The sequence below is a fragment of the Camelus ferus genome, chromosome 10 (genome assembly GCF_009834535.1).
Source record: "Camelus ferus isolate YT-003-E chromosome 10, BCGSAC_Cfer_1.0, whole genome shotgun sequence".
Classification (NCBI taxonomy): Eukaryota; Metazoa; Chordata; class Mammalia; order Artiodactyla; family Camelidae; genus Camelus; species Camelus ferus.
The window spans coordinates 66,336,327-66,357,217 of record NC_045705.1 but is presented as its reverse complement, the minus strand read 5'-3'; the positions used below and the strand labels follow the sequence as shown (position 1 = coordinate 66,357,217).

The window sequence follows — 20,891 nt, the reverse complement described above, 5'->3', positions numbered from 1 at the left end:
GAGGGCACTGGGGATTGAACCCAGGACCTCGTGCTTGCTAAGCACGCACTCTACCACTGAGCTCTACCCTCCCCCATCTCTGACCTTTCTCATTCAACCTTGTAACTGTGAGACAGACAGGGCGGATGGTATCTGCACTGCAGAGCTGTCTGGTGACTTGTGTGGCTAGTGGCCCACCTTTACTGTTCTCACCACCCCATTACTATCTAAGCCCAGAGTGCCGTCACTGTGCTGTAGGCTGCAGGGAAATCTGAGTTTGCTACCCTGACGGAGGGACGGGGAGAGAGCCTTACCCCATGACGGCGAGGGCACTGCTCATGGACGGGGAGGAAGGAGGGGTGGCCGTGGCATCTCGGCTCAGGCCCGAGCTGGAGGGCGGTGATGTGGAGGGCACAGTAAGACTGACCACAGGTGAGTCATCTCCATCGCCTGCCAGGGGGACAAACACAGTCGGCCAGAGGAAAACGCCCCTGCCCGCTGGTGGCAGGGAGTCAGGGTGCCCTGCCCCTGTCTCAGCTGCAGCCTGCGCTCCTTCCGGCCTCTGACTCCTCACCACCACCCCGGCCACTGTGTCACCTGGGGAGCTCAAGCTCTAACATAACCTAGGGCACCGGAAGCCTTCGCCTTCTGGCCTGCTGGACCAGAGAGGAGGCTGGGAAGGCACCACCCTCCCTCCGCAGAAGCAAAGGGGCTCCAGGCTCACCTGTAGTGGAAGGAGAGTCTTCAACCAGACCCACCTTCACCACCTGGGAGGGACAAGAGGCACTGCATTAGGTCTTCCCACCAAAGCCAGACTCGTCCTGATCCAGCTGGAACAGACGGCGGGCGTGACAGCCACGACTGCATGCCATTTGATCACAAGCTTTAAAAATCCTTGCAGATCCAGAGCAGCCCAGACCATTAAGAGGTGTGAAAAAACCCAGTTGCAAATAGTGAGGTGGGGCACAGGAGACCTCAGCTTTCCTCTGGGGATACGGGCAAGGCCACTTTGAGGACAGGAACCATTTTCGTCTCCTGATTTTACTTCTAAGATCACGTGGGCAGGAGGCCATCTTCTCATGTTAGAGAGAGAGACGGGAGGACTGAGAAAGCCCAGGCAGACAGGACTGGGTGGTGGGTGGGGCTGCATGCTACATCAGGCCCAGCGAAGATGCTCGTGTGCTGACAGCAGGTCCCTCCTTTCCAGACTTCCTGGAATCTGGAGGGATACTGATGAGGCGGGGGCCCTGGGTACTGGCCCCTACCCCATGGCAGGGGTGTCAACTTCAGCTTTCCAAACAATTTGCAATTCCTTTTAGAGAATTCTGGGAAGGATAGAGGGGGCCCTCCAGTGGCCAGCAAAGGGCACAGCTAGAAACAGACAACGTCGGGGCTGGGGCCTGAGGTGACAGGTGACTCCTGTGACCTCCCAGGCCCAGGCCCAGCACCGGGCAGAGCCAGGAGGTCATGGAAGCTGGACCCTGGGAGCTGGCATGGAGTGGAGATCACACACAGATGGCTCCCTCAAGGCTGATCAGAGCACAGTGCTGCTATTCACTGAAATTTGTCCCAAATTCTCTACACATCCTTATTTTAATTCCCGGAAAGTAACACACTGATACTGTGAACTTCCTGGATATGACTCTCCTCTCTCCTGGCTCCCCTGGTGTTGCACGAGGCTGCCAGCTCCTCTGTTGGTTTGTCTGAATTTTTAATTTTTTTCTCTCTCTCTCTTGCTGTGAGGCCAGAATGGCAGAGACCCACAGCTCCACAAAGATGTGGGTCAGACTGCCAGCCCGGCCCAGGCTACGGCCGTGGTCTGGGGGCCTCCAACGTGGCTGCCCCAGAGGCCGACAGGGACTAAACGATCAGCCAGACAGGAGGATTTCCAAGGCAGGAGAAGGGGCTAACAAATCCCCCCAGGCTCACGCATCTCCCAAGATCACTCGAGACACCCAGAATCTGGGACAAGCAGAGAACAGGGACAGTGGAAGCTGGGTCCCTCACCTGCACGTGCCCTGTGTCCTCTAGAAGCTGGGAGGGAGCCTCAAGGAGGCTGTAGGAAAAGATACAAGCTGATTTGGAAGAGAAACTCAATTGTTTCATAAATGGAAATCTGAGTTTTTGGCTGTGCTTCCGTGTGGTGTTGTGGCCCCAGGAAGGCGTCAGCTCTGACCCCTCTGGGCTCCTGCTCTTGGTCGGTTTCTGCCTTGTAGCCCAGCTACAGTCGCATGAAACAAACGCCAGTACCACCTGACACCAAAGACACCCAAGAGGTTTTCCCTTAATTTTCAAAACCCACTCATGTAGAGATTCTCCCTCGACTCAACAGGAGGGGAAGAGGAGCCCCTTCCTCTCGGTGGGCTGCTGGACCTGGGAGACAGAGACACAGATTTCTCAGCCCTCTCCTCAGAACATGGTCCATCACTGTTTCTGATTTCCCTGGCGCCTGCAGAACCAATGCCCTGGACATCGCTTCCGAGGCCAAGGCACCGAGCTCAGCGCCTGGCGAAATAAACATGAGGTGCCAGAGGAGAGCCGGGGTGGCCTACGGCCCAGGAGCAGACACTCAGAGAACAGCCTAGAACCTGCCTGGCCCAGGGCTTCGCCAGCTCGGCACTCCTGACACTCAGGGCTGTTCCGTGCACCGCACTGAGCCCCCACCCACTAGATGATGCTGGGAGCACCCCCAGCCCTGCCGCTGACAACCAGAAGTGTCTCCAGACACAGCCAGATGTCCCCTGGGAGCAAAATCACCTCCAGATGAGAACCACTGTCTAGCTGAGTCTTGTGTGTGTGCGCGCAGGACAGGGAGGCCAGAAGAACGGTGGGGCACAGAGTGGGGGTCGGTACTCACGCCAATGAAGGGGATAAACTTCTGATACGAGTCTTCATCAGGGCTGTTGGGAGAGACAAGAAACTTTACGGTTGGTAGGTGAGCGCTGGGGACACAAACTGTCCTTACTTTATTGTGGCTCTAAGGGAGACCAGACACTGCATGACATCTTCCCATCAGGCCTCAGGATGGCAGAAGGAGCCACCTAATAGAGGTAAAAGACCTGAGTCTGCACATCCCACCCCTGCTCTGCACTGAGGGGGCATCCACCCGGGGGGGGGGGGGCTGGCCCAGGGCAAGGAAGGGAAGGCCTGGGTGGGAGGCAGTGAAAAACAGTCTTTCACATTCTCTTGGGTTCCTCCAGAGGGAAACGGGGTGGGGAGAAGGAAAGTGTCAAAAAGCAAAGAAAACCCAAGATTTAGCTAGCCCCACCACCATTTTTAAGAATCCCCTCAGTCAGACATACAACTTGTGCCTGCAGGTCAGCATGGCTTCGGCCACAGGAAGCTGGTGTGTCACGCCCGCCCCGTTGACATACTGCATCACCCGCCCCACCACGTCCAGTTGCTCTGCAGAAAAGCCAAGAGAAGAATGAACGCTGATTTATTTCAGCAGGAAACCCTCTTAGAGAGCCCCCTTCATAAGACTCATCAGAAGACCCTAGGAGCTGAGGCAGAGACAGGGCTCACGGTTTCCCAGGCTTGCCACGCTCCAGCCTCTGACTTTGCTCAGAGCAATTTTGGAACCAGGAGCAGCCCCTCCACCCCTTGCCGGTCACTTCCTGCGAGGTCTGGGAAGCATCACCACCTCTCGGCCTTGCAGAGCCCGAGCTGGCTCTCATCCCTGCCGCCCTTACTCTGTATTTCAGGAAGAGACATGGTTGGTGGAGTGTTATTCATTTATCAACAGACACTTAGGAACTATTCTCTGCTTCTTATATTTGATCTCTACAACCAGATATTTCCTGCCACCACCCCCTCACAGCCTTCCTTGTTTCTAGATGTGCAGAGCAAACGGCAGAGACTAAACACAGCAAGAGCGGAAGGGCTGTGCTTAATGGGCCGCCTCTTAATAAATACTGAAAAAATGAGCTTGCAAAGTGATGGGGAGGATGAATCACAGTGGGGAAGAGCAGCATGTGCCCAGGCCTCTGCCTGCAGCCAAGCCCACTCTCCCTGAATCAGGCCACCTGCTGTCTCCGTCACTTAGGAGGGGCGCTTACCTGACACCGGGGGCTCTGAGCGACTGAACAGATCTCTCCAGCCAGAATCAAGGAAGGTGCTGCTATATCTACTGTCCACGGAGCCCAAGTATTTTGCCACTGGGTGAGAACCTGGTAGATGGAAAACAGAAAGGCGGGCTAGTTAGGGAGTGGAACGATGCCCCGGCGCCACCATCCCGCTTCAGGTGCGGGCTCTGCCGCATCTTTACCGAGGGGAATGATGAGAAAGCGCATGTAGCCCAGCCAGTCGGAGGTCTTGCTGGCCAGCGACTTGACAAAGAACCGGAGGATGGAGCTCAGGTAGCTCTGGCCGCCCACCGCCGCCACCTTCACCGGTTTCGGCATGGAGGAGTTGCAGTTGCAGCTGGGGAGCAAGGGGAAAGGCGGGCTCACGCTCAGGCTGGCCAGCATCCTGCTCAGAGGGATGCCCTAAGCTCAGACTTTACCTGGTCTTCACAGCCCACAGGGGAAAACAGACCAATAAACAAAAAATGCAGAGAGAGGCAATTAACCAGAGTGCTTCTGCAACTAAGAGAGAAATCCAGGATCAGAGAGGACAGGGAACTATCTGGAAGGAAGACAGAACTGGCTGAGGCTAAAGGGGAGACAACTTGGCAGTACCCCTGGGGGTTGGCAGGGGACCTGAGCCCAGATACCAGGGATGCCCGCGGCTCTTTTTCCCGCGGGCAGGGACCTGGGGCCCCGGAGGTCCTTGGGAGGGAAAGCCCCAACTCTGGGTAGTCAGAGGGACAGGAGTCAAAAGTCTTTGTAAAGCCTTGAGCTCTCTCTGCCTGGCCTTCCTCCTCGTGGGTTTAAGAAGAGGACGAGACAAGTCAAGGTGTGGCAGGAGACCAGGCAGGGAGGCAGGCGGACATTTTTACCCCTGACCCTCTGGGGCCAGCACAGGCGTTGGAGCACCACGGCCTGCCGCTGCCTGACCAGGTACCCACTGAAGATCCATGGTCTGATGAGGCCAGGAAGTCCTGCCATTGCTTGGAAATCGGGGTGGGAGGATGAGGTCAGAGGGAGCCCCAAAGAGCAGGAGAGAAGCCAAGCCCTTACTAGCGCTGGATACGGGTGAGCAGGGCGGACAGCACAGCCTGGACCTCCACCGTGGAGCAGGTGCAGACGACGGGCTTCCGCTGGTCCTGGAGCAGCTCCGCCACATACTGGGGGCCGGGGAGGGAGAGGAGCAGGGACACAGGTGAGGCCAAGCAGGAGGGACACTGCTTCCCTTCAGCGCCAAGAGGGTGGGCAAGGCCCAGAGTGAGCTGCAGGGCCTGGCCCGCTGTCCTTCAGACCACAGCTGGGCACAGGTCAGGCTTCTGGCTGCCAGTGAGGAGAGGTGGGGCCAGACACCATGGAGATGGGCGCACTAGGAAATGCAGGGAGACTTAGGAAAGATTCCACATTGCCTCTGCGGCCCACACTCAGGGGTGGCGGGGCCCCTGGGAGAGAGGGGTTCTGGCCCTGGGACCTAACCAGGTGGACAGTGGGGAGCGGAACGGCCAGGGGGCTGCACTGTTGCTCTGCCCCTTCTGAAGGACCTTCGTGGGAACTGGGGCACCTCTGGCATCTCCCAGCACTTTGTGCTTCTCCAGGTACCTTCCTTCCATCATGCTGCCTGACACGCACGGCCAGGGAGGAAAGTGTGATAGGAAATATTATTGCTTTTTTACAGATAAGGAAACAGGTACAGAAAATTAGTTATTTAAGGTCCCCCGGGCTAGAAAGTGATGGAACTGGGACTAGAGCCCAGAGCTGTGGGCTCAGTTCAGGGGAGGAGGGGTGCGAGACACGGGTGTCACTTCCTATTTCCACACGGCCTGCCTTTCTAATCGCACACCCTGGGGTGTCTCTTGCTCCCCTGAATCTCTCCTCCCCAGCCTTAGGGTCTTCAGTGCCTTACCTGGCCCTGCCAATCAGCAGTATTCACAAGGATGACATTTTCTGGGAGGGCTGCATCTGACACCAGGATCTGATTCAGTTGGTCATATACAACCTTTCTTGGAATCTGCAGGGACAAAAGTGTCTATTGGGCAGTCCCCAGGGAGCCTGAGGGTGAGGATGGCCAGCAGAAGCTGTGGAGGAGAGCTGGTATCCCACTGGCCAGACCAACTAAGCAGAGAGGGGCCTCAGAGCACAGGCTCAGCACCCCGTTCTGAAGGGCCTGGAGGGTGACGATGTGGAGGGGGCAGGAGAGGAGGAGGGAGGTGACGGTGAGCAGGTGTTCACAGGACTGGAAATGAGGGCAGCCGGGAGAGAAGTAATGAGAGCGGCAATCAGCGCTGTGTGGCAGCCCTCCTGTCCCAGGGAACAAAAGTATTTCAGAAACAGTGATTAACAAGAAGGAAGGACAATGTCTCGCCCTGGGCACCGGGCTATTCTAGTCTCGGGCTCGTTTTCAGCTACTTGAGAGCGTCAGCTCAGGGAGCCACGCTGGCACAAACCGTCCTCCCGGGGATGTTTATCAGGGAAACGGACAGGCCTGCTGTTCACTCGAGAAAAGCAGGAGCCGCGTGAGGCCCGTCGGGCGGGAGCGTCCTCCGCTGAGACCCTGCCTTCCCGGGGCCCGGTTCCTTCTGCGCGCCTGTTCCGGCCCACTTTCGGGTCTTCCAGTCAAAATGCTCTCACACTGTCGAGGTGCCAGCTTGAACCCTTGTAACCGGCCCACAGCAGTACTAAGGGTATCAGGGCTCCGGTCAGACGTCTGGCGAGGTCTGATGGGGCTGTCCCCTAGAACCGCTGTCACCACCGTCCCCAGTCAGGTCTGATGGAGGCAGTACCAGCCAGAGGTGTGCACCTGCCACTGCCAGCATCTCCAGCTCCCTCCTCTGCTCCCCGCAATCAGCAGAGGTCGATTCCACACTAGTAGTATGACCAGTACGTCAGACTTCTCTCTTTAGGTCTGTCTTCAAGACCTTAGTCAGAGCAGTTCAAAGCACCCCCCCGTCCTCTCCCCTTCACCGCCAAGGAAGAGGACAGAACAGAGCTGAAGTCCAAGGGTGCCTGGGGGTCCAGGGGCTGGGGTACCTGTGTGCTGTGGCCCAGGTCGGGGGACCGCTCGCTGTCAGAGCTGTTGGTCCTCTCACTCAGGGGCTTGGAGAGCTGCCGCTCCTTCAGGGGGGTGCTCCTCTTCTGCCGGGGGGTGTGCACCCCGTCTACTTTGCTGCCAGAGATGTGGAAGGAAATGGTTAAATAGCCCTCTGACCCAAAGCCAGCAGTTGCCAGCCCCCTTTCCAAGGCCACCCTTGCTGGCCTCAACACCACCCTGCGCTTCAGTCTTCTAGGCATGAGCACCTGGGAGAGGCAGAGCCCTGGAGGTCGGTTCTGCTGGACTTCATGGGAGTTTTGACTTTCTCCGGCACAACCAGACTGGCACTCACGTCTCCAAACATGTCCTGGTCAGTGATCTCCTGCCATGGAAGAAAGGCAGCGGTGAGGGTTTTACTCTGAACGCAGGAGCCACGAGGCCTATTGCCGTCAGGAGGGAGTCAGTCCCTTGGTCCTTGTCAGGAAGCCCATGGTTCTAAAACTCCCTCACCCGATGAGGATACCATCACCGTTTAGTTTAACTCGGTGCATCCGCCGTGCCAGGCACTGACTCTTGCTACTCAATCCATCCCCTAAATCTATGAACCACCTGTTGGCGGGCAAATCAGGGCTGATGATCTAGCATCTCTGTGGGAAGGAGAGCATTTTACTCAGGCGGTGAAGTGGCTGGAATTCCATTTTGAATAGTCCACTGTGCAGTGTGGACCAAAGTGGGGACAAGAGTGGAAGCTGGGTGACCCGGATTAAACTAAAGTAATCTCAAATCCAGCCCAAGGATTTGTCATACACCAGACCCTGAATGCAGCATTATTTACTACGGGAAATGTAAGCCTAAAGCAATTCTTCCTCGGGCCCCATTCGACTAGCAGCTCTCACTGTGAGGTGATGCACCGCATACCACCAGACGGCGTCAGGTCAAGCTCTCTGCTCCCTCCCACCCGCTGGGTGGGGCCTCCACTCCCACTGGATGAACTTCCGCAGAACCTCATTGTCCTCCCCCCATGGAATCGCTCTGTCCTCCTGGGCCTCACAGAGCCTCTGCCCCAGCTGCACCCCGGCTGGCTGTCCTCCAGAGACCAGCATCACACGTGCAGCCACACAGCCAATGTGTGTGGGGTTTCCACTGTTGTGGCATGGAATCAACCACTGCACCGATGCATCCTGTGTGCTCCTGAGCAGCAACAGGAGCTCTTAGAGGAAGCAGCTGACTAGTAACCGCTTGGAGGTTTAACGCTGGGGGCTGTCTGGCCACTGTAAGAGCAACACTGGAGGAAGGGGCGGTTTTGCAGGGGAAGATACTGGCCATATTCTCTCAGAAGTAAATGAAGGTGACAGAGAGTGAGAAATTATCCAAATTAGCATTTGACCAGATCTAGTTAAAGGGCAGAATGGGGACACTTCTGGGTTGCTGGTTTGGGGAGAAATCTTTATTCCCTGGGTAAGGATTTCAGAAGAGAGTGCAGGACATGCCCAAGTCCACAGACTCAGGCACAATTTTCAGGGTGGTCCTGAAGGGGTTTTGCCTTTATTTCTTAAGGTACAAAAAACGATTTTAAACAGCTGAAACAGGAGACTGAACCATACATACCAGAGTGTCTGCTTCAGTCAAGCTGTCATCTTGATTTTTAATCCAAGCAGATTTGACTTTTTCTAGAGCAGCCAAATCCATCTGCAAAAATTATAATGATTAGTCATCACCAAATAACTACCACTCTAACTTGTTTTCTATGTCCCTTAGAAGCTTAAAATACTTTCACTTAATCTGAAGACCACATAATATCCTTGGGACTTTCATCTTATAAGCAGTATGTTTTTGTGAAAACTGAGCTTCAGAAGACTGTTATTTTGCCATCATTAAATCAATAATAACACAGTGAGATGCAGAACCCAGAAATTCTGACTCTCACAAGATGTCCCCAGGGGAGAGCAGCTCAAAGTTCAGATGGCTTTGCTGTGCGATCCATCAGTCTCAACCATGGATTCGGGAAACACCTCGCCCAGGAGGGGCATCGGGGACTCTTCTACTGTCAGGGTTGCTGAGAAGAAAGGGGGATCTCACAGTTCAGGTCTTTGATTTCGAGACTAAAGTCATCCATAGTAGCCAAATGCTTTTCACTTGGTAGAAACATCTAGAAAACCCTCAAACAGAATATACTAAGCCATTTAGGTGTGAGATAATTCTCCCTTTGTCCCCAACTCTTACTAGCATTTCTCATAAATATTAAAATTTTACTTTGCAAATACAGATACATAACCAGATTTTTCATACTTGCTAGTACGGCTCCTGGCTGTGCAGATACCAGTGTCAAAATCAGATACCAGAAGCACTTGCGGGGGGTAGGTCTTAGCTGGTGGGAAGGCATGGGCCTCAGTGGGTCTCTCTGGTTCTTGTGGGGAACCAGGGAGTCAGGATAGACCAAGGATATTCTACTTCCTCCCAATGACTCAAAGCCCTTTCTCTGAGTAAATGCAGAGCCCGGAGAAATGGCAGGCTCCCGGCAAATTAACGAACAAGGATCGCAAAAGTAGGCCTGTGTCATACGCTAAACCACGGTCTCTCTACCTTGGCACCACTGACACCTGGGGCGGATCCTTCCTGGCCATGGGGGCATCCTATGCAGGATTTGAGCCACACCCGCTGCCCCATCACCCCCGTGGTAAGAACCAAAAATGTCTCCAGTCACCGCCAAACGTTCCCTGTGAGGCAAAACCCCTCCTTGGTTGAGGACCACTGCTCTGAGCTGTCTGCGAGACGAACCCAACACATTTTAACCAGACTCTGTGATCCCAGAGCGTGAGATGGTTCGGCTCAGAGCCACACAAAACCGGCTGCCTCCAGATTGCACAACCAGTTCATTTACACGTTGTCGATGTGAATAACCGACATTTAACAGTTCAGAATCATTAAGAACTCTTGGTCAGACTTAAGATTGAAAATGGTTTCACTCAGTTTTGGATCTTAGTGTGACAAATGAATTGAACACGTTTTAAAAAGAATGAATTGGTGCAATAACGCCCATTGGCTGGAAGGTTTTAGGATGGCCCTGCCGTCAAGCCCTCCGACAACCACAGCATCGTTTCATGGTACAGCTGCGGCCTCTGCTAGGGTCTGTAACTTGGATCGGGGGTGGCGGGCACCTGCTGGCTGCTGACTTCTCCAGGTCCTAGTCAATCCCACTGGGAGCAAACTCCTGATTCTCCAAGTTCCTATTCCTGCTCCTATAAATACTTCAGGCTCTTCTCACCCTAGCAGTGCAGAAGCTGTGTCTGTCTAATTGTGTGGCACCGAGGCAGATGCTGGCAGCCTCACGCACTGCGCCCGGGGGGTGCACACGCTCCTGTGTGCGGGGAGCGGGGGCTATCACTTTTATGAAGCACTGGTCTTCAACACCATTTTTTTGCAGTGCTATGGAAATAGCAACTTTTAGCAGCAGGCAATCTTGGCTCAAAAGTCCTCATCTGGCCGCCCCAGGTGAAGCGCTGTCAGAAAGAACCAAATTATGTTGCTACTATATGCTCAAGTCTTCGGAAACTCAACAACTGCAATAATTTGTAACAGCAGAAATTCCTTCTGGTTCTAGTGATGAACTGAATCCTCTGAAATTTGGGGAACAAAAAGGAAGATTAAGAAAAATAAATGAGTGACAATGCTAGGAAATCAAGGAAGAGAGGACAAAAGCTGGGCGGCGTGTGCTCGCCTGCCTACGGATGCACCATCTCAGTATGTTTTCCGTGTACGTTCAGAAGTTCTCTGTGTAAGAGCACAGCCTCGCTCTGGAGTTCCCAAAGTGTCTTTCATACTAAAGGATTCCAAAGTTCCACACCCACATCAAGACATATGGGGCTTTTCAAAATAGAAATATCACAGAGAACCAGCAAAGCCTGAAATCTGGCCAAGGGAACCAGAATTTGAAGGACTCACTAAAAAGACATCTAGTCATTAATTTCGGGAGCCCAGAACTGAAACGGCTGTAAGAGATTATAACACGAATAGCAAAGCACCTTAGGTTTACTGCAGGCCCCTCGCATGGTAAATCCATCCATCCATCAATCAAGCGCCATGATGGGAGGTTTTACCTGCATTCTCCCACGGGACCTTCACACTGCCTTGTAAGGCATGCCCTTTTTACATGCAATTTGTAGATGAGGACATGAAGGCTTGGTAACTGCCCAGAATCATGTAGTCAGTGGAGTGACGGAGTCAAGAATCAAACTCAGAAGTCTGAGTTCAGAGCACATGCTCTCAATCCAGCCCTCCCCTGCCCCAAATACATGTTTTGCTTAAACAGGGACCCTTAGGCCATCACATTGTAAAGACTGATACTCAATTGACTTTTGAGCTAACCGGGCTCTTATGCCGGGTTCTTTACCTTTTTACAAATAAGGCACCTGAGGCTCAGAGCATAAAGGTGATTTTTCCTTCTAAATTTTGTAAGCCATGCAAATTGAGATGAGAAGTAGAACCTGCAGACAAATTCTATCAACCCAGAAACAGCTTCATTAGTATAAAATATTTATCTTACTGATTGAATAACAACGATCCCTAACATTTCTCGAGAGCGTTCGCCGTTTGTCAAGCGTGATGCTCAGTGCTTCCAGGGCATTGTCCCAGTTAATAATCAGTTGCATTGTGTTACAGGAAGGTCCTTGTTCTGCATTCCTAGGACACCGAGAGACAGCGCCCCCCGCCCCCTGGCCAGGCCCCAGGTCTCCCTCTAGAAGAGTCATCCCTTATATTTATGTTTAATATGGGATCTGGCTCTAGTGGCCAGTGGTCTGTTCACGTGGGCAGTGCTGACTCAGCAGGGCCACTCAGCAGCCCCTGTGAGAAAGAGAAGCTACAAGCCACATCCTAAACATGACTAGTCAAGTGAGGCTCTTCAGCTCCAGAGCAATGAACCAGGGCTGGGAAGGCTGAGAGTGCAGGGTCAGCAAGCAGCAGGCCTGCGGTTTCTCTGTGGAGGGATTCTCCTTGTGGGCTGCAGTTTTTCGGCCCACGTTTACTCACTAACGCCACGTGGCGCCGCTGCTCTAGGGCCAGACCATGCCTGCAGCGCCTTCAGCAGGAAGGATAAGGTAGTCGACAGCCCCACCTGGTGGCAGCAGGCAGTAAGGCAGCCCCTGAGCTGATGGTTCGCAGACAACTGGGGACAGGCGGCAGCCCTTCCACACATCGTGCTTTTCAGGGAACGGAGGGCCTCACACACTTCATATCATTTCCTTACAGTTAATACCTATTTGCAGGGAGAGTTTTGTATTCCCTCTGTTAAAGCAGCAAGAGCAGGGGACTTAAGGGATTCAGTTTCTTTGAGCTACAGAAAAGACAACAGCTTTCAACTGCAAACCGCACACTGCACTAAAACCATGCATAAGCCTTCTTGCCTTTTGTCGTAAATGAGGGGAAGGATAACTTCCCAGGACTGAAGCCTTGCAGCAGCCCAGCTTCCTGCCTCTGCTCCACTGCTGGGGAGAGCCTTCCCAAGTTGGGGCAGAGCACGGTCCTGGGGTGGTGTTGGGCTCTTGGGGTGCTGTGGTAGACAGCTCCTTTTCCCTCTGCCTCACCAGGCAAGATGGAAACCTGCCCACTGAATTCTGATTTGTTGCGGGCACTGCCCCTTCTCTGAATAAAGCCCAGTAGTGTCTCCTGAACAGACGGCAGGGACTTCCTGCCCCTTTGCACCCATCCTGTCCCCAGCCTGGATGCATAATCACCACCACTGGCTGATGCCACACTCCCAGCTCCCATGTGAGGGGTGGTGAGGGAGAGGTTTGGAGGCACTGTATGTTCTGGGAGATAACGCTCCAAGCCACAGCAGGAACAGACCAAACAGAACACAACCCAGCCGGAGCAAAGCCCCTGGGGCACTAAGCTCCGGCCAGCACAGCCGAGGTTGGAACAAGATGAGACTGCTCATAGGTCCCAAATGAGCCAAGAGCAGAGGGCCCAAAGTGTCAAGCCCCAAGTGTCCCCTGGTCCTGCTCCCACCCCAACAGCCACAGGTCTTGCTCACGGGGCTGGTGGTGTCCTTGCCGAGGCTGCCCTTGCTGTTGAGGCTGCCAATCTCTGTCTGTGAGCTGGACTGCGACATCCCCTCGAAGAAAGGCCTGTGGCAAAGAAGCACAGCCAGGGTCAGTGCCGCCAGGGCCCAGAACGGCAGCTCACACAGGGCCGGGTAGAGTTGCTGCTCAAGGCAGATCGACAACCCGGGCTTCAAGGATGCTGGTGAGGAGGGACACAGTAGAGGCTGGACAAGGAGGGGCCTGGACAGGAGGACTTCAGGAGAGTCCTCTCAGGGCTTCTGTCAGCTAGAGGCTCACACGATCATCTTTATCCAGACAGCTGGAGGTTCGACAAGGGTGAGGAACCAAGAGTCCCTGGTAATGGAGGGGAGGGGAGGGATGGGGGCAGAGGAGATCGCTACGGCCTAGTGGGGAGAGGTGCAGGGAGACCACATGACAGAGGGGGTCTGGGCCTCACTTGAGCTTGGGCTTTGGTGTGCTGAGGATGCTCTCAGTCTCCTCCATCTCGGGGCCACTGTCGCTGGGATTGTACATCTCCAGACTGTCATACAGCTCATCCAAGTCCTCCTCTACCTCTCGTATCTGCTCCCGGGACACATGCTCCAGCCCAAAGCCCACCTGTGCGGGAAAACAGAATCTCTGAGTTTGGGGTCCCCCATTAACAATATGGTGGACATGCAACTCCCTCCTCCTGGACAGGCACCACCAGCCTCCCTAACTAGTCCCCTTTGGGGACATACTGCAGCTTCACACTCATCAGGGCAGTCTTGGTGTCCTTTCTGGGACTCAATCCTGGGAGCAGGGATGTGGTGAGGCCACCTTCCCCTCTCAGTGTCTCCCCAACACTACCCACTGGGACTTGGCCTCGGGAAGAGAAGTGGGAGTGCTATCGTATTTCACCAAAGAATGGGCACAAGAAAACCCAGAAGACTGGAACCCTGGCAGGCTAGTGCTACCTTCCTCTACCTCCCACAGAGGGCAAAGAATTCTCTCGACGATTTTTATCTCCAGATGATTTTTATCTCCATCCTCTTTTCAGTCCGCTGAGAAGAGAGCCTGTGAAAACTGGCACCGGGCCTGCCAGAGCCTGGGGAAAAGAGTCTTTCTCGGCGGCCAGTTCTGGGCTCCCACCTCACAGGCTGCTGCTCCTGATGTTCCCCTTGGGACAGGAGGGGCAATTAAACAACAACAACAGTGTTGTGACTGACAGCCCGCACCAGTGGTTGGGTCCAACCATGCATCCTCTGCTCCAAATGCCATGGAACCTTGGGTGCTGCGTTGTAAATCTTTCTCTTTTCAAGTTGCACAAAGCCCTCCTTTGGCTACCTTCTCACTTGGGGGTCCCGGAATCTTGACTCCCAGTGGCAACACAGAGTGTGTACCCCAGGAACAAGGCTGAGACTCAGGGAATTCCAATCCCCATCAACCTTGGGAGTAAGGGGTCATACCTCATCTGAAACTTTAAACCGCTTCAGGAGGGCCACGAACTTCTGTTTGATGTTAGGTTGCTGTAGGGACAAATTGCACGATAGTTCTCAAATAGCCCCTGCTTGTGGACAGCGATCACTTCGTGTTGGCAGAGTGATCGGGAGCCCACTTGTGTGAAGCACTGTGGGAGGAAAACATGGTGGGGAGAAAGCCCCCCACCCTGCCCCGTGACTCCCCACCAGGCATCTCCAGCTCAGCCCTTCCTCTAGTCCTTTGGAACCATGGTAACCAGGGCCCCGGGCAGGATCCCAGAGGCACCTCCAATGCAGCATTTCCCAAACAGAGCTCCTGCTCCTCTCTGTGGATTTCCACTCCTGGCTACCCAGTCACCCGGGTCTGAACCCCGAGTTTCTCCCTTCCCCTCCCCACCAGCCCTGGCTCTCTACCCTCTACCCTCTGGTCCACCCGGAACACCACTTCCTTCCTCCTTGCACCTCCCTGGGGTCACGGCACTGCCTTCAACTAACACCCCCCCAACCTAGCTTCCAGTCTTGTTCCCTGCAGAATTCACAGGGACCACTCCATGCGCAGATCCAACCATGTTACTCCCCAGATGAAAGGCCTTCACTGGTCCCTGCGCCTGGGGAACTTAAGTGTCAGCCCTGTGCTGTGTCTCCCGGGAGCTGCTTCCCCCGTCTGGGCCTCGTCCACCGCGCAACCCCACACACCTACTGAAGGGGAAACCACTGCTTAGAACTCTGGAGAACTGCACACTGTTCTGCCCCTCTGGGCCTTCACATACGGTAACTTCTGCCTAGACCGCACATTCCCCCAAATCCACTGGGTGAAGTTCTCTTTACTCTCAGAAACCCATCTCTCAGCATCTCGCCTGTGAAGCTCTCCTGCTCAGGCTGGTCACTTTCTCCTTAATGCCACTGCTGTCCCTTACCCAAAGCTCCAGCGTCTGGCTCCTGCCCTACTATGTTACGGTCACTTGTATAGATGTGTCTGTGTCACTGGACACTGCGAGCTCCCTGAAAGCACGGACCAGACCGGGCCTTCCTTATCTCTAACCGCGGGCACAGTGACTAGCTTGTGTCCATAAGCTCTTCCTGACTCAGCGACAGACTCACCACCTGGGAATGGAAGAGACTAACTTGCAAATAAGACTGAGCTAGGCCTTCAAGAAAGGGCAGGGCTTCCAAAGGTGGAAACGGCCTTCGTAGCAGACAGTTCAGAAAACAGCCTAGAACAAAGTGCCTTTGAGCAGGAGAGAAAAATGCGTGTGTACAGGAGATGGTTCCTGGAAGACTAGCTGGTAAATGCCCGCAGTGAACAACAGCAACAAGACATCAAAGGAGCACTGAACGCCGGGCAGGTGACCAGGGAAGCTACCGAGGAGACTGTGGGAAGAGGCGAGTTATAAACCCCAGAGGCACCCATGGAAAGAAAATGGGGCCTCCTTGTGGTTACAGCGCAGGAAAAAGAAAAACTCAGCAGGAGGAGCCAGGACAGAGGGCAACCTCCAGCCTCTCCCATCCTCAGAGCACACGGGGGCACTTGAGGATGGTGACAGGCCTTCGTGGGCTTTGGAGCGCCAATCAAGGATCGGAATAATCCTTTATGCCACTCCTGAAGGTGATGGGAATCTCTGCCCTTGGCACCCTGGGCAAGCTCTGCACTAGAGTCAGGGGAAGAATGAAACCGAATCTCTTCCAAAGAGCTCCTGGCACTTTTGACTCTCCCACGGTTTGGCACAGGAACTTCACAACAGGTCACAGTTCAGCCAGAAGTTCAAGTATTAAGCGTCTCGGTCCAGGACTCTAATTCCACTAAAAGTAGTGACTCCTGAAGAAATTGTATGCAGGAGACAAAACCCCAAGGCATTTGGTCTCTAAGGTTATGAATCCATGAAGGCAGGCACTATATCTAACATTATCAAGCCTCATCCTAGCACTAGCCTATTTCTGGGAAGCTCAACAAATGATCCCAAGTGGAAATATTCCTAGAGAGGGCAGGACTCATCTGTGTAGGAACGGGGTGTCACTGGAAGGAGTTACCTGGACAGGGGAGGGAGGGTGTCTGAGCTGTTCTGCTCCCTGAGGAAGCACCCCCGGTCCAAAGTCTACAACAAGCTTTCTCAACCTCTCTTCTATCCTAAGATAACCCGGAGCATATAACACGCTCCTATACTGCTTCTCAACAGCAGTGATTCTTAACCAGGTGCTGGCGGCGATGGAGGTACAGGGATGTCTCTGAACCCTGAGAGCACGGCCATTTGCAGATGCTAAAGAGCCCCGGGAAGTCTGAACACACCAAGCCTCCCGCCCCCAGCCTGAAAATCTCAGCTAAAACGCCCCCGGGCCCTCAGAGCTCACCCTTGTGATGGCCGAGGCTGAAGTTAGTTTCCTCCGGGTCTTCTTTACTTTCCGTAGATCCTCATCTTCATAGTACAGGTCCTACATGGGGAGGGGTGGGAATGAGGCTGGGAAAGCCCAGGAGGGCCGGGATTGCCTCTCGGATGCTTTACGTGAGGAGCCGTTACCTGCCCGTGCAGCGGGTCATCACTGCCTTCCTGCTCGGATGAGAAACTCTCCTCCTCTTCCTCAGAATAATTGTCAATATCAGGAGAACGGTCTGGAAACAGGCACCGCAGTAAGATAATCTCGCAAGGGGAAGATCTGGCCTAAAAGGCTTTGACCGGCTGGAATCATGTGCTCCTAAGGTGGAAACTCCTCCTTCCTAGGAAAGTTCTAGGCTCTCTGGGGATGCAGATTAGGGAATGGGCGCCCTTCTGACCTGCAGGGCTTCCGGACCCTGCGCACATCTTACCAGACAGCTTGGACTTGATTCCCTCGTGGTCAATGGGCTGGCTGGACAGGGAGTAGATCTTGATTTCCGCCACAGGCACGGAGACGTCCTTCACATTGCTGTGAAGGCCAAGCACCAGAGCGCCTTCGTTTGGGTGCTGCATCACCTGAGGGCAGAGCAGCCAGGGAGACCTTCACCAGAGCGCCATGGAGCTGCCCACGCCCCCACCCCACCCACGTCGGCACACAAGCCACAGGGAATGGCGTTCTGCTAACACATTTGCTTCCCATCTTCCAGATTCATGCCTACTGTTTTCTTATTGCCTGATTTTAAAACTGTCCCCAGAAGTGCCAGTCACGGGCCAGGCCACGTGCTTAAAGACAAAAATCAAAGCCTGAGGTTGAAAATGACTGTTAAGCTCTAGGACTGCATTCTTCTTTCTTTTTTTTTTTTTTTTTTGCTACTTAAATAGTTTACTGAGAGTCTGTGGGCAAGGATTATACAAAATTTGTTATGATGAAACTGACTTTATGGCAAATTCTTTTTTTTTTAAATTGAAGTACCGTCAGTTACAGTGTGTCAATTTCTGGTGTACAGCACAGTGTCCCAGTAGGACTGCATTTCGGTTGAAGGCCTTCACAGAGAAACTAGTCTCCAGGCTGGGAGGGGCCTGCCTGCAGGCGGTGGTCACCTGTGTCTGGCAAGGAGGAAGGGGACCTACAGGAGAAAGCGGATGGGTGTGACACAGCCAGGGAAACGTGGCGTCCACACACTTCACCCCCCAGGCCTGATACAAAACGTGGAGAGGACAGAAAGATGGGCTGGGACTGTCTTACACTTTATTATGGCCACAACATTTTTCCTATTTAATGCACTAAAGTACAAAAGTAAGTTTTAAAGTTGATTTGTGGCCCCTTTCTTCTTCCCCTTCGTCAGGGCTGATATTTGCTGGCATAGAGAGGAGCCACACAAACGAGCAAACATACTGAGGAGACGGGAATTAGAAACACGGGAAGGGGAAAGGCTACAGTAAGCCCAACGGTGGGATCAACTGGAATGTGAGCTCACATCCAGCTAGACAGACACAGATATGGGGCTAGAGATGACGTGACTGTAGAGGAGTGCATACGCACGTGCGTACACACACTTCCCAGCTCCACGGGCTGAGAGGGAGCAGAAGCAATGATATTGCAGTGGGGATGAGCACTCCTAGTACTCAGATCTTGGTTTCTAAATACCATTCTCCACTAAAAGGAGCCAGGGCTCTAGGGAGAATCAGTTCATTCTGATGCTAGGTCAGGGAAAGTACATGATGAGCCTGTAATATTTTGTACCAGAAAGTAAAGCCACATGTAAAGAATGAGGGGACAGATGAAAAAGGATACAGGAACCAGCTTGAAGGGGCTCCCATTGGCCAAATTCAAGATAATTTGAGCATCAAAATAAATAATGATAAAGCAGACTAAACCCCACTGAATTTAAACAAGAATCCACAGGTCCATAAATGACACAAAGAAATGAATCAATCAGTAAAAGGAGAAGAAGGGAAAGCTCTCCCCTGCAGCAGAAAGCCAACTAATAAATACAGGAGGAATGGTGGGACTGGAAATTCACTGTTTGGCGAGCATCGAAGTAACAACTGACTCAGGTAAGAATCATTAATACAAGCTAAAACTAGTTGGTGAAGATATGAAGAGAAAAGAGATTGTTAAACAGTCTCAAAACATCTCCCTGCACAATGTTTTTCTCATTGGTAAGAACAAAATATGTATTAATTAACTTTATATTGGAAGTCCTGGCACCACCATCCTAAATTAACCATGTGATAAGAGGCAGCCTCACCAGTAACAGAACAAATTAACATGGCGCGCTGCCTGCATCACTGCTGTGGATGTGCTGCCCACAACGTGGAAGCTGAATCTCATCTTCAGAAAACATCAGACAAACCCAAACAGAGGAACGTTCAATAAAGTTACCAGCTTGTGCTCTTAAAAAATGTCAAGGGCATGAAAGACAAGGAAAATCTGAGGACAGATCAAGGGAGACTAAAGAGACAAGACAATGAGATGCAGCCTGGAATCCTGGATGAAATCCTGGGCCCATAAAGGACGTCACTGAGACACCTGGCACAACCCGAACAGGGGCTGCAGATGGTAGTCTGTGTCACTGTTAATGTCCTGACCTTTATGGTGGGTGGTGTGCACATGGGAGGGTACTCCTAGTTCTAGAAAATTAACAGGGTGCATGTCAATATGCAACGGGGCGTCACGTCTGCAACCCACTCTCAGCGGTTCAGGTAAAAACAACATGAATAACGTAAACACAGGAGAGAATAATAAGGCAAATACGTTAACACTGAAGAATCCGGGTGAAGGGTACATGAGGGTTCTTTATAGTTCTTACAACTTTTCTATAAGTTTGGACTGTTTAAAAAAAAACGTTTAGGAAAAAACTTCATGAGTGACAAGTACTTGATAAAAAGAGGCATGTCCTGAATTTCTGATAAAAGAATTAACTTGTAACATAGACTAAAACCCCGGCCAGCAGGCTGGGAAAGTCACTGGTGGGGCTGGTGTCCCGCGGGCTCTGAAAGGCCGGCTGTCCAGGGGCCGCGTGCTCTCACCTCTGCCATGTTGATGAGCCCCACGGCCAGGGTCTTATAGCCCAGGATGGTCCGGTTCTTGTAACGCTTTCTCCTCTGCAGCATGATCTGCAGCTTGTTGGCATCTCGCTTCAGGAAGTGAGGGTACTGCCGGGTACAAAACAGAGCCAAGCACAGTTAGCAGGTGACTGGGTCCTTCGTGGGTCCTGGTCCTGCTGGAGGATGCGCATCACTGTCTCCCGTCTGTACAAGGGGGTGATCGGGTGAGGGAAACGCCTGGCTCTGCTCGGTGCCTGGCTTCCACTTTACTGCTCGGTGGTCCACACGCGTTCAGATAACTGTCTCTTTCCTTGCCGGGTGATCAAGTGTCTTCTCCGTGTGCTTCAATCTGGGCCACTGGGGTTATGATGAGGGACAGACACACCAGGAGGGGTAAGGAGGAGAAGGGAAGGGATGGAAGTTGCAATATGGGGGCAAAATTAGCCTGAAGGAGCACCCTCCCTGGGGGCGGGGTGCAGTGGATCATGGAGGAGGGATGACGGGGCTGAGTGTGGTGGGAGGTGGGCTCACAGCCCTGACCAAGGCAAGGGGAAAGAAGAAGGGGGCGTGGTGTACTTTTCAGCAGCCTCTCTGGTTCTCGGTGCCCTCGCTGAGGCTGCCCCAGTGACTTCTCTGGCCTTCCAGGCCGGCCATTTTAGGTGACTTTAATTCACTGGGCTCTGGCTGCTCTCAGATAAAACAGTCCCCAGACTAAGGGACTATTTGACCAGGCTGGACATGGCATATTAATGACCTAAGACTGAGCAGATTCTCACCTGGAGGGAGAAGGTTAACTGGAGCTCTGTTTCCGCCAGTCCACTTGCTGGAAGGATGATCTCGTTGGAGCGAAGAATCCTTTTTGAACCCTGAAACCAAGAAAAAATAGGTCAATATTGTAT

The 20,891-nt window shown here is 53.2% G+C and overlaps 1 protein-coding gene across 4 annotated transcripts in view; it reads right to left on the bottom strand.

The window, feature by feature from the left end:
• PACS1 (phosphofurin acidic cluster sorting protein 1) overlaps positions 1-20,891 on the bottom strand; it is a 130,138-nt gene that overhangs the window by 4,538 nt on the left and 104,709 nt on the right. For all 4 annotated transcript variants that reach the window (XM_032489878.1, XM_032489879.1, XM_032489880.1 and 1 more), the window contains 19 exons: positions 20,769-20,858; positions 19,975-20,100; positions 17,373-17,517; positions 17,086-17,177; positions 16,919-16,999; positions 14,561-14,620; positions 13,570-13,730; positions 13,103-13,196; positions 8,680-8,760; positions 7,338-7,453; positions 7,071-7,206; positions 5,947-6,051; positions 5,100-5,206; positions 4,247-4,401; positions 4,038-4,148; positions 3,282-3,384; positions 2,837-2,879; positions 704-746; positions 294-429 (listed from right to left, as the gene is read on the bottom strand). In XM_032489878.1, coding sequence (XP_032345769.1) covers positions 294-429; positions 704-746; positions 2,837-2,879; positions 3,282-3,384; positions 4,038-4,148; positions 4,247-4,401; positions 5,100-5,206; positions 5,947-6,051; positions 7,071-7,206; positions 7,338-7,453; positions 8,680-8,760; positions 13,103-13,196; positions 13,570-13,730; positions 14,561-14,620; positions 16,919-16,999; positions 17,086-17,177; positions 17,373-17,517; positions 19,975-20,100; positions 20,769-20,858 — 1,985 coding nt within the window. The remainder of the gene's footprint in view (positions 1-293; positions 430-703; positions 747-2,836; positions 2,880-3,281; positions 3,385-4,037; positions 4,149-4,246; positions 4,402-5,099; positions 5,207-5,946; positions 6,052-7,070; positions 7,207-7,337; positions 7,454-8,679; positions 8,761-13,102; positions 13,197-13,569; positions 13,731-14,560; positions 14,621-16,918; positions 17,000-17,085; positions 17,178-17,372; positions 17,518-19,974; positions 20,101-20,768; positions 20,859-20,891) is intronic.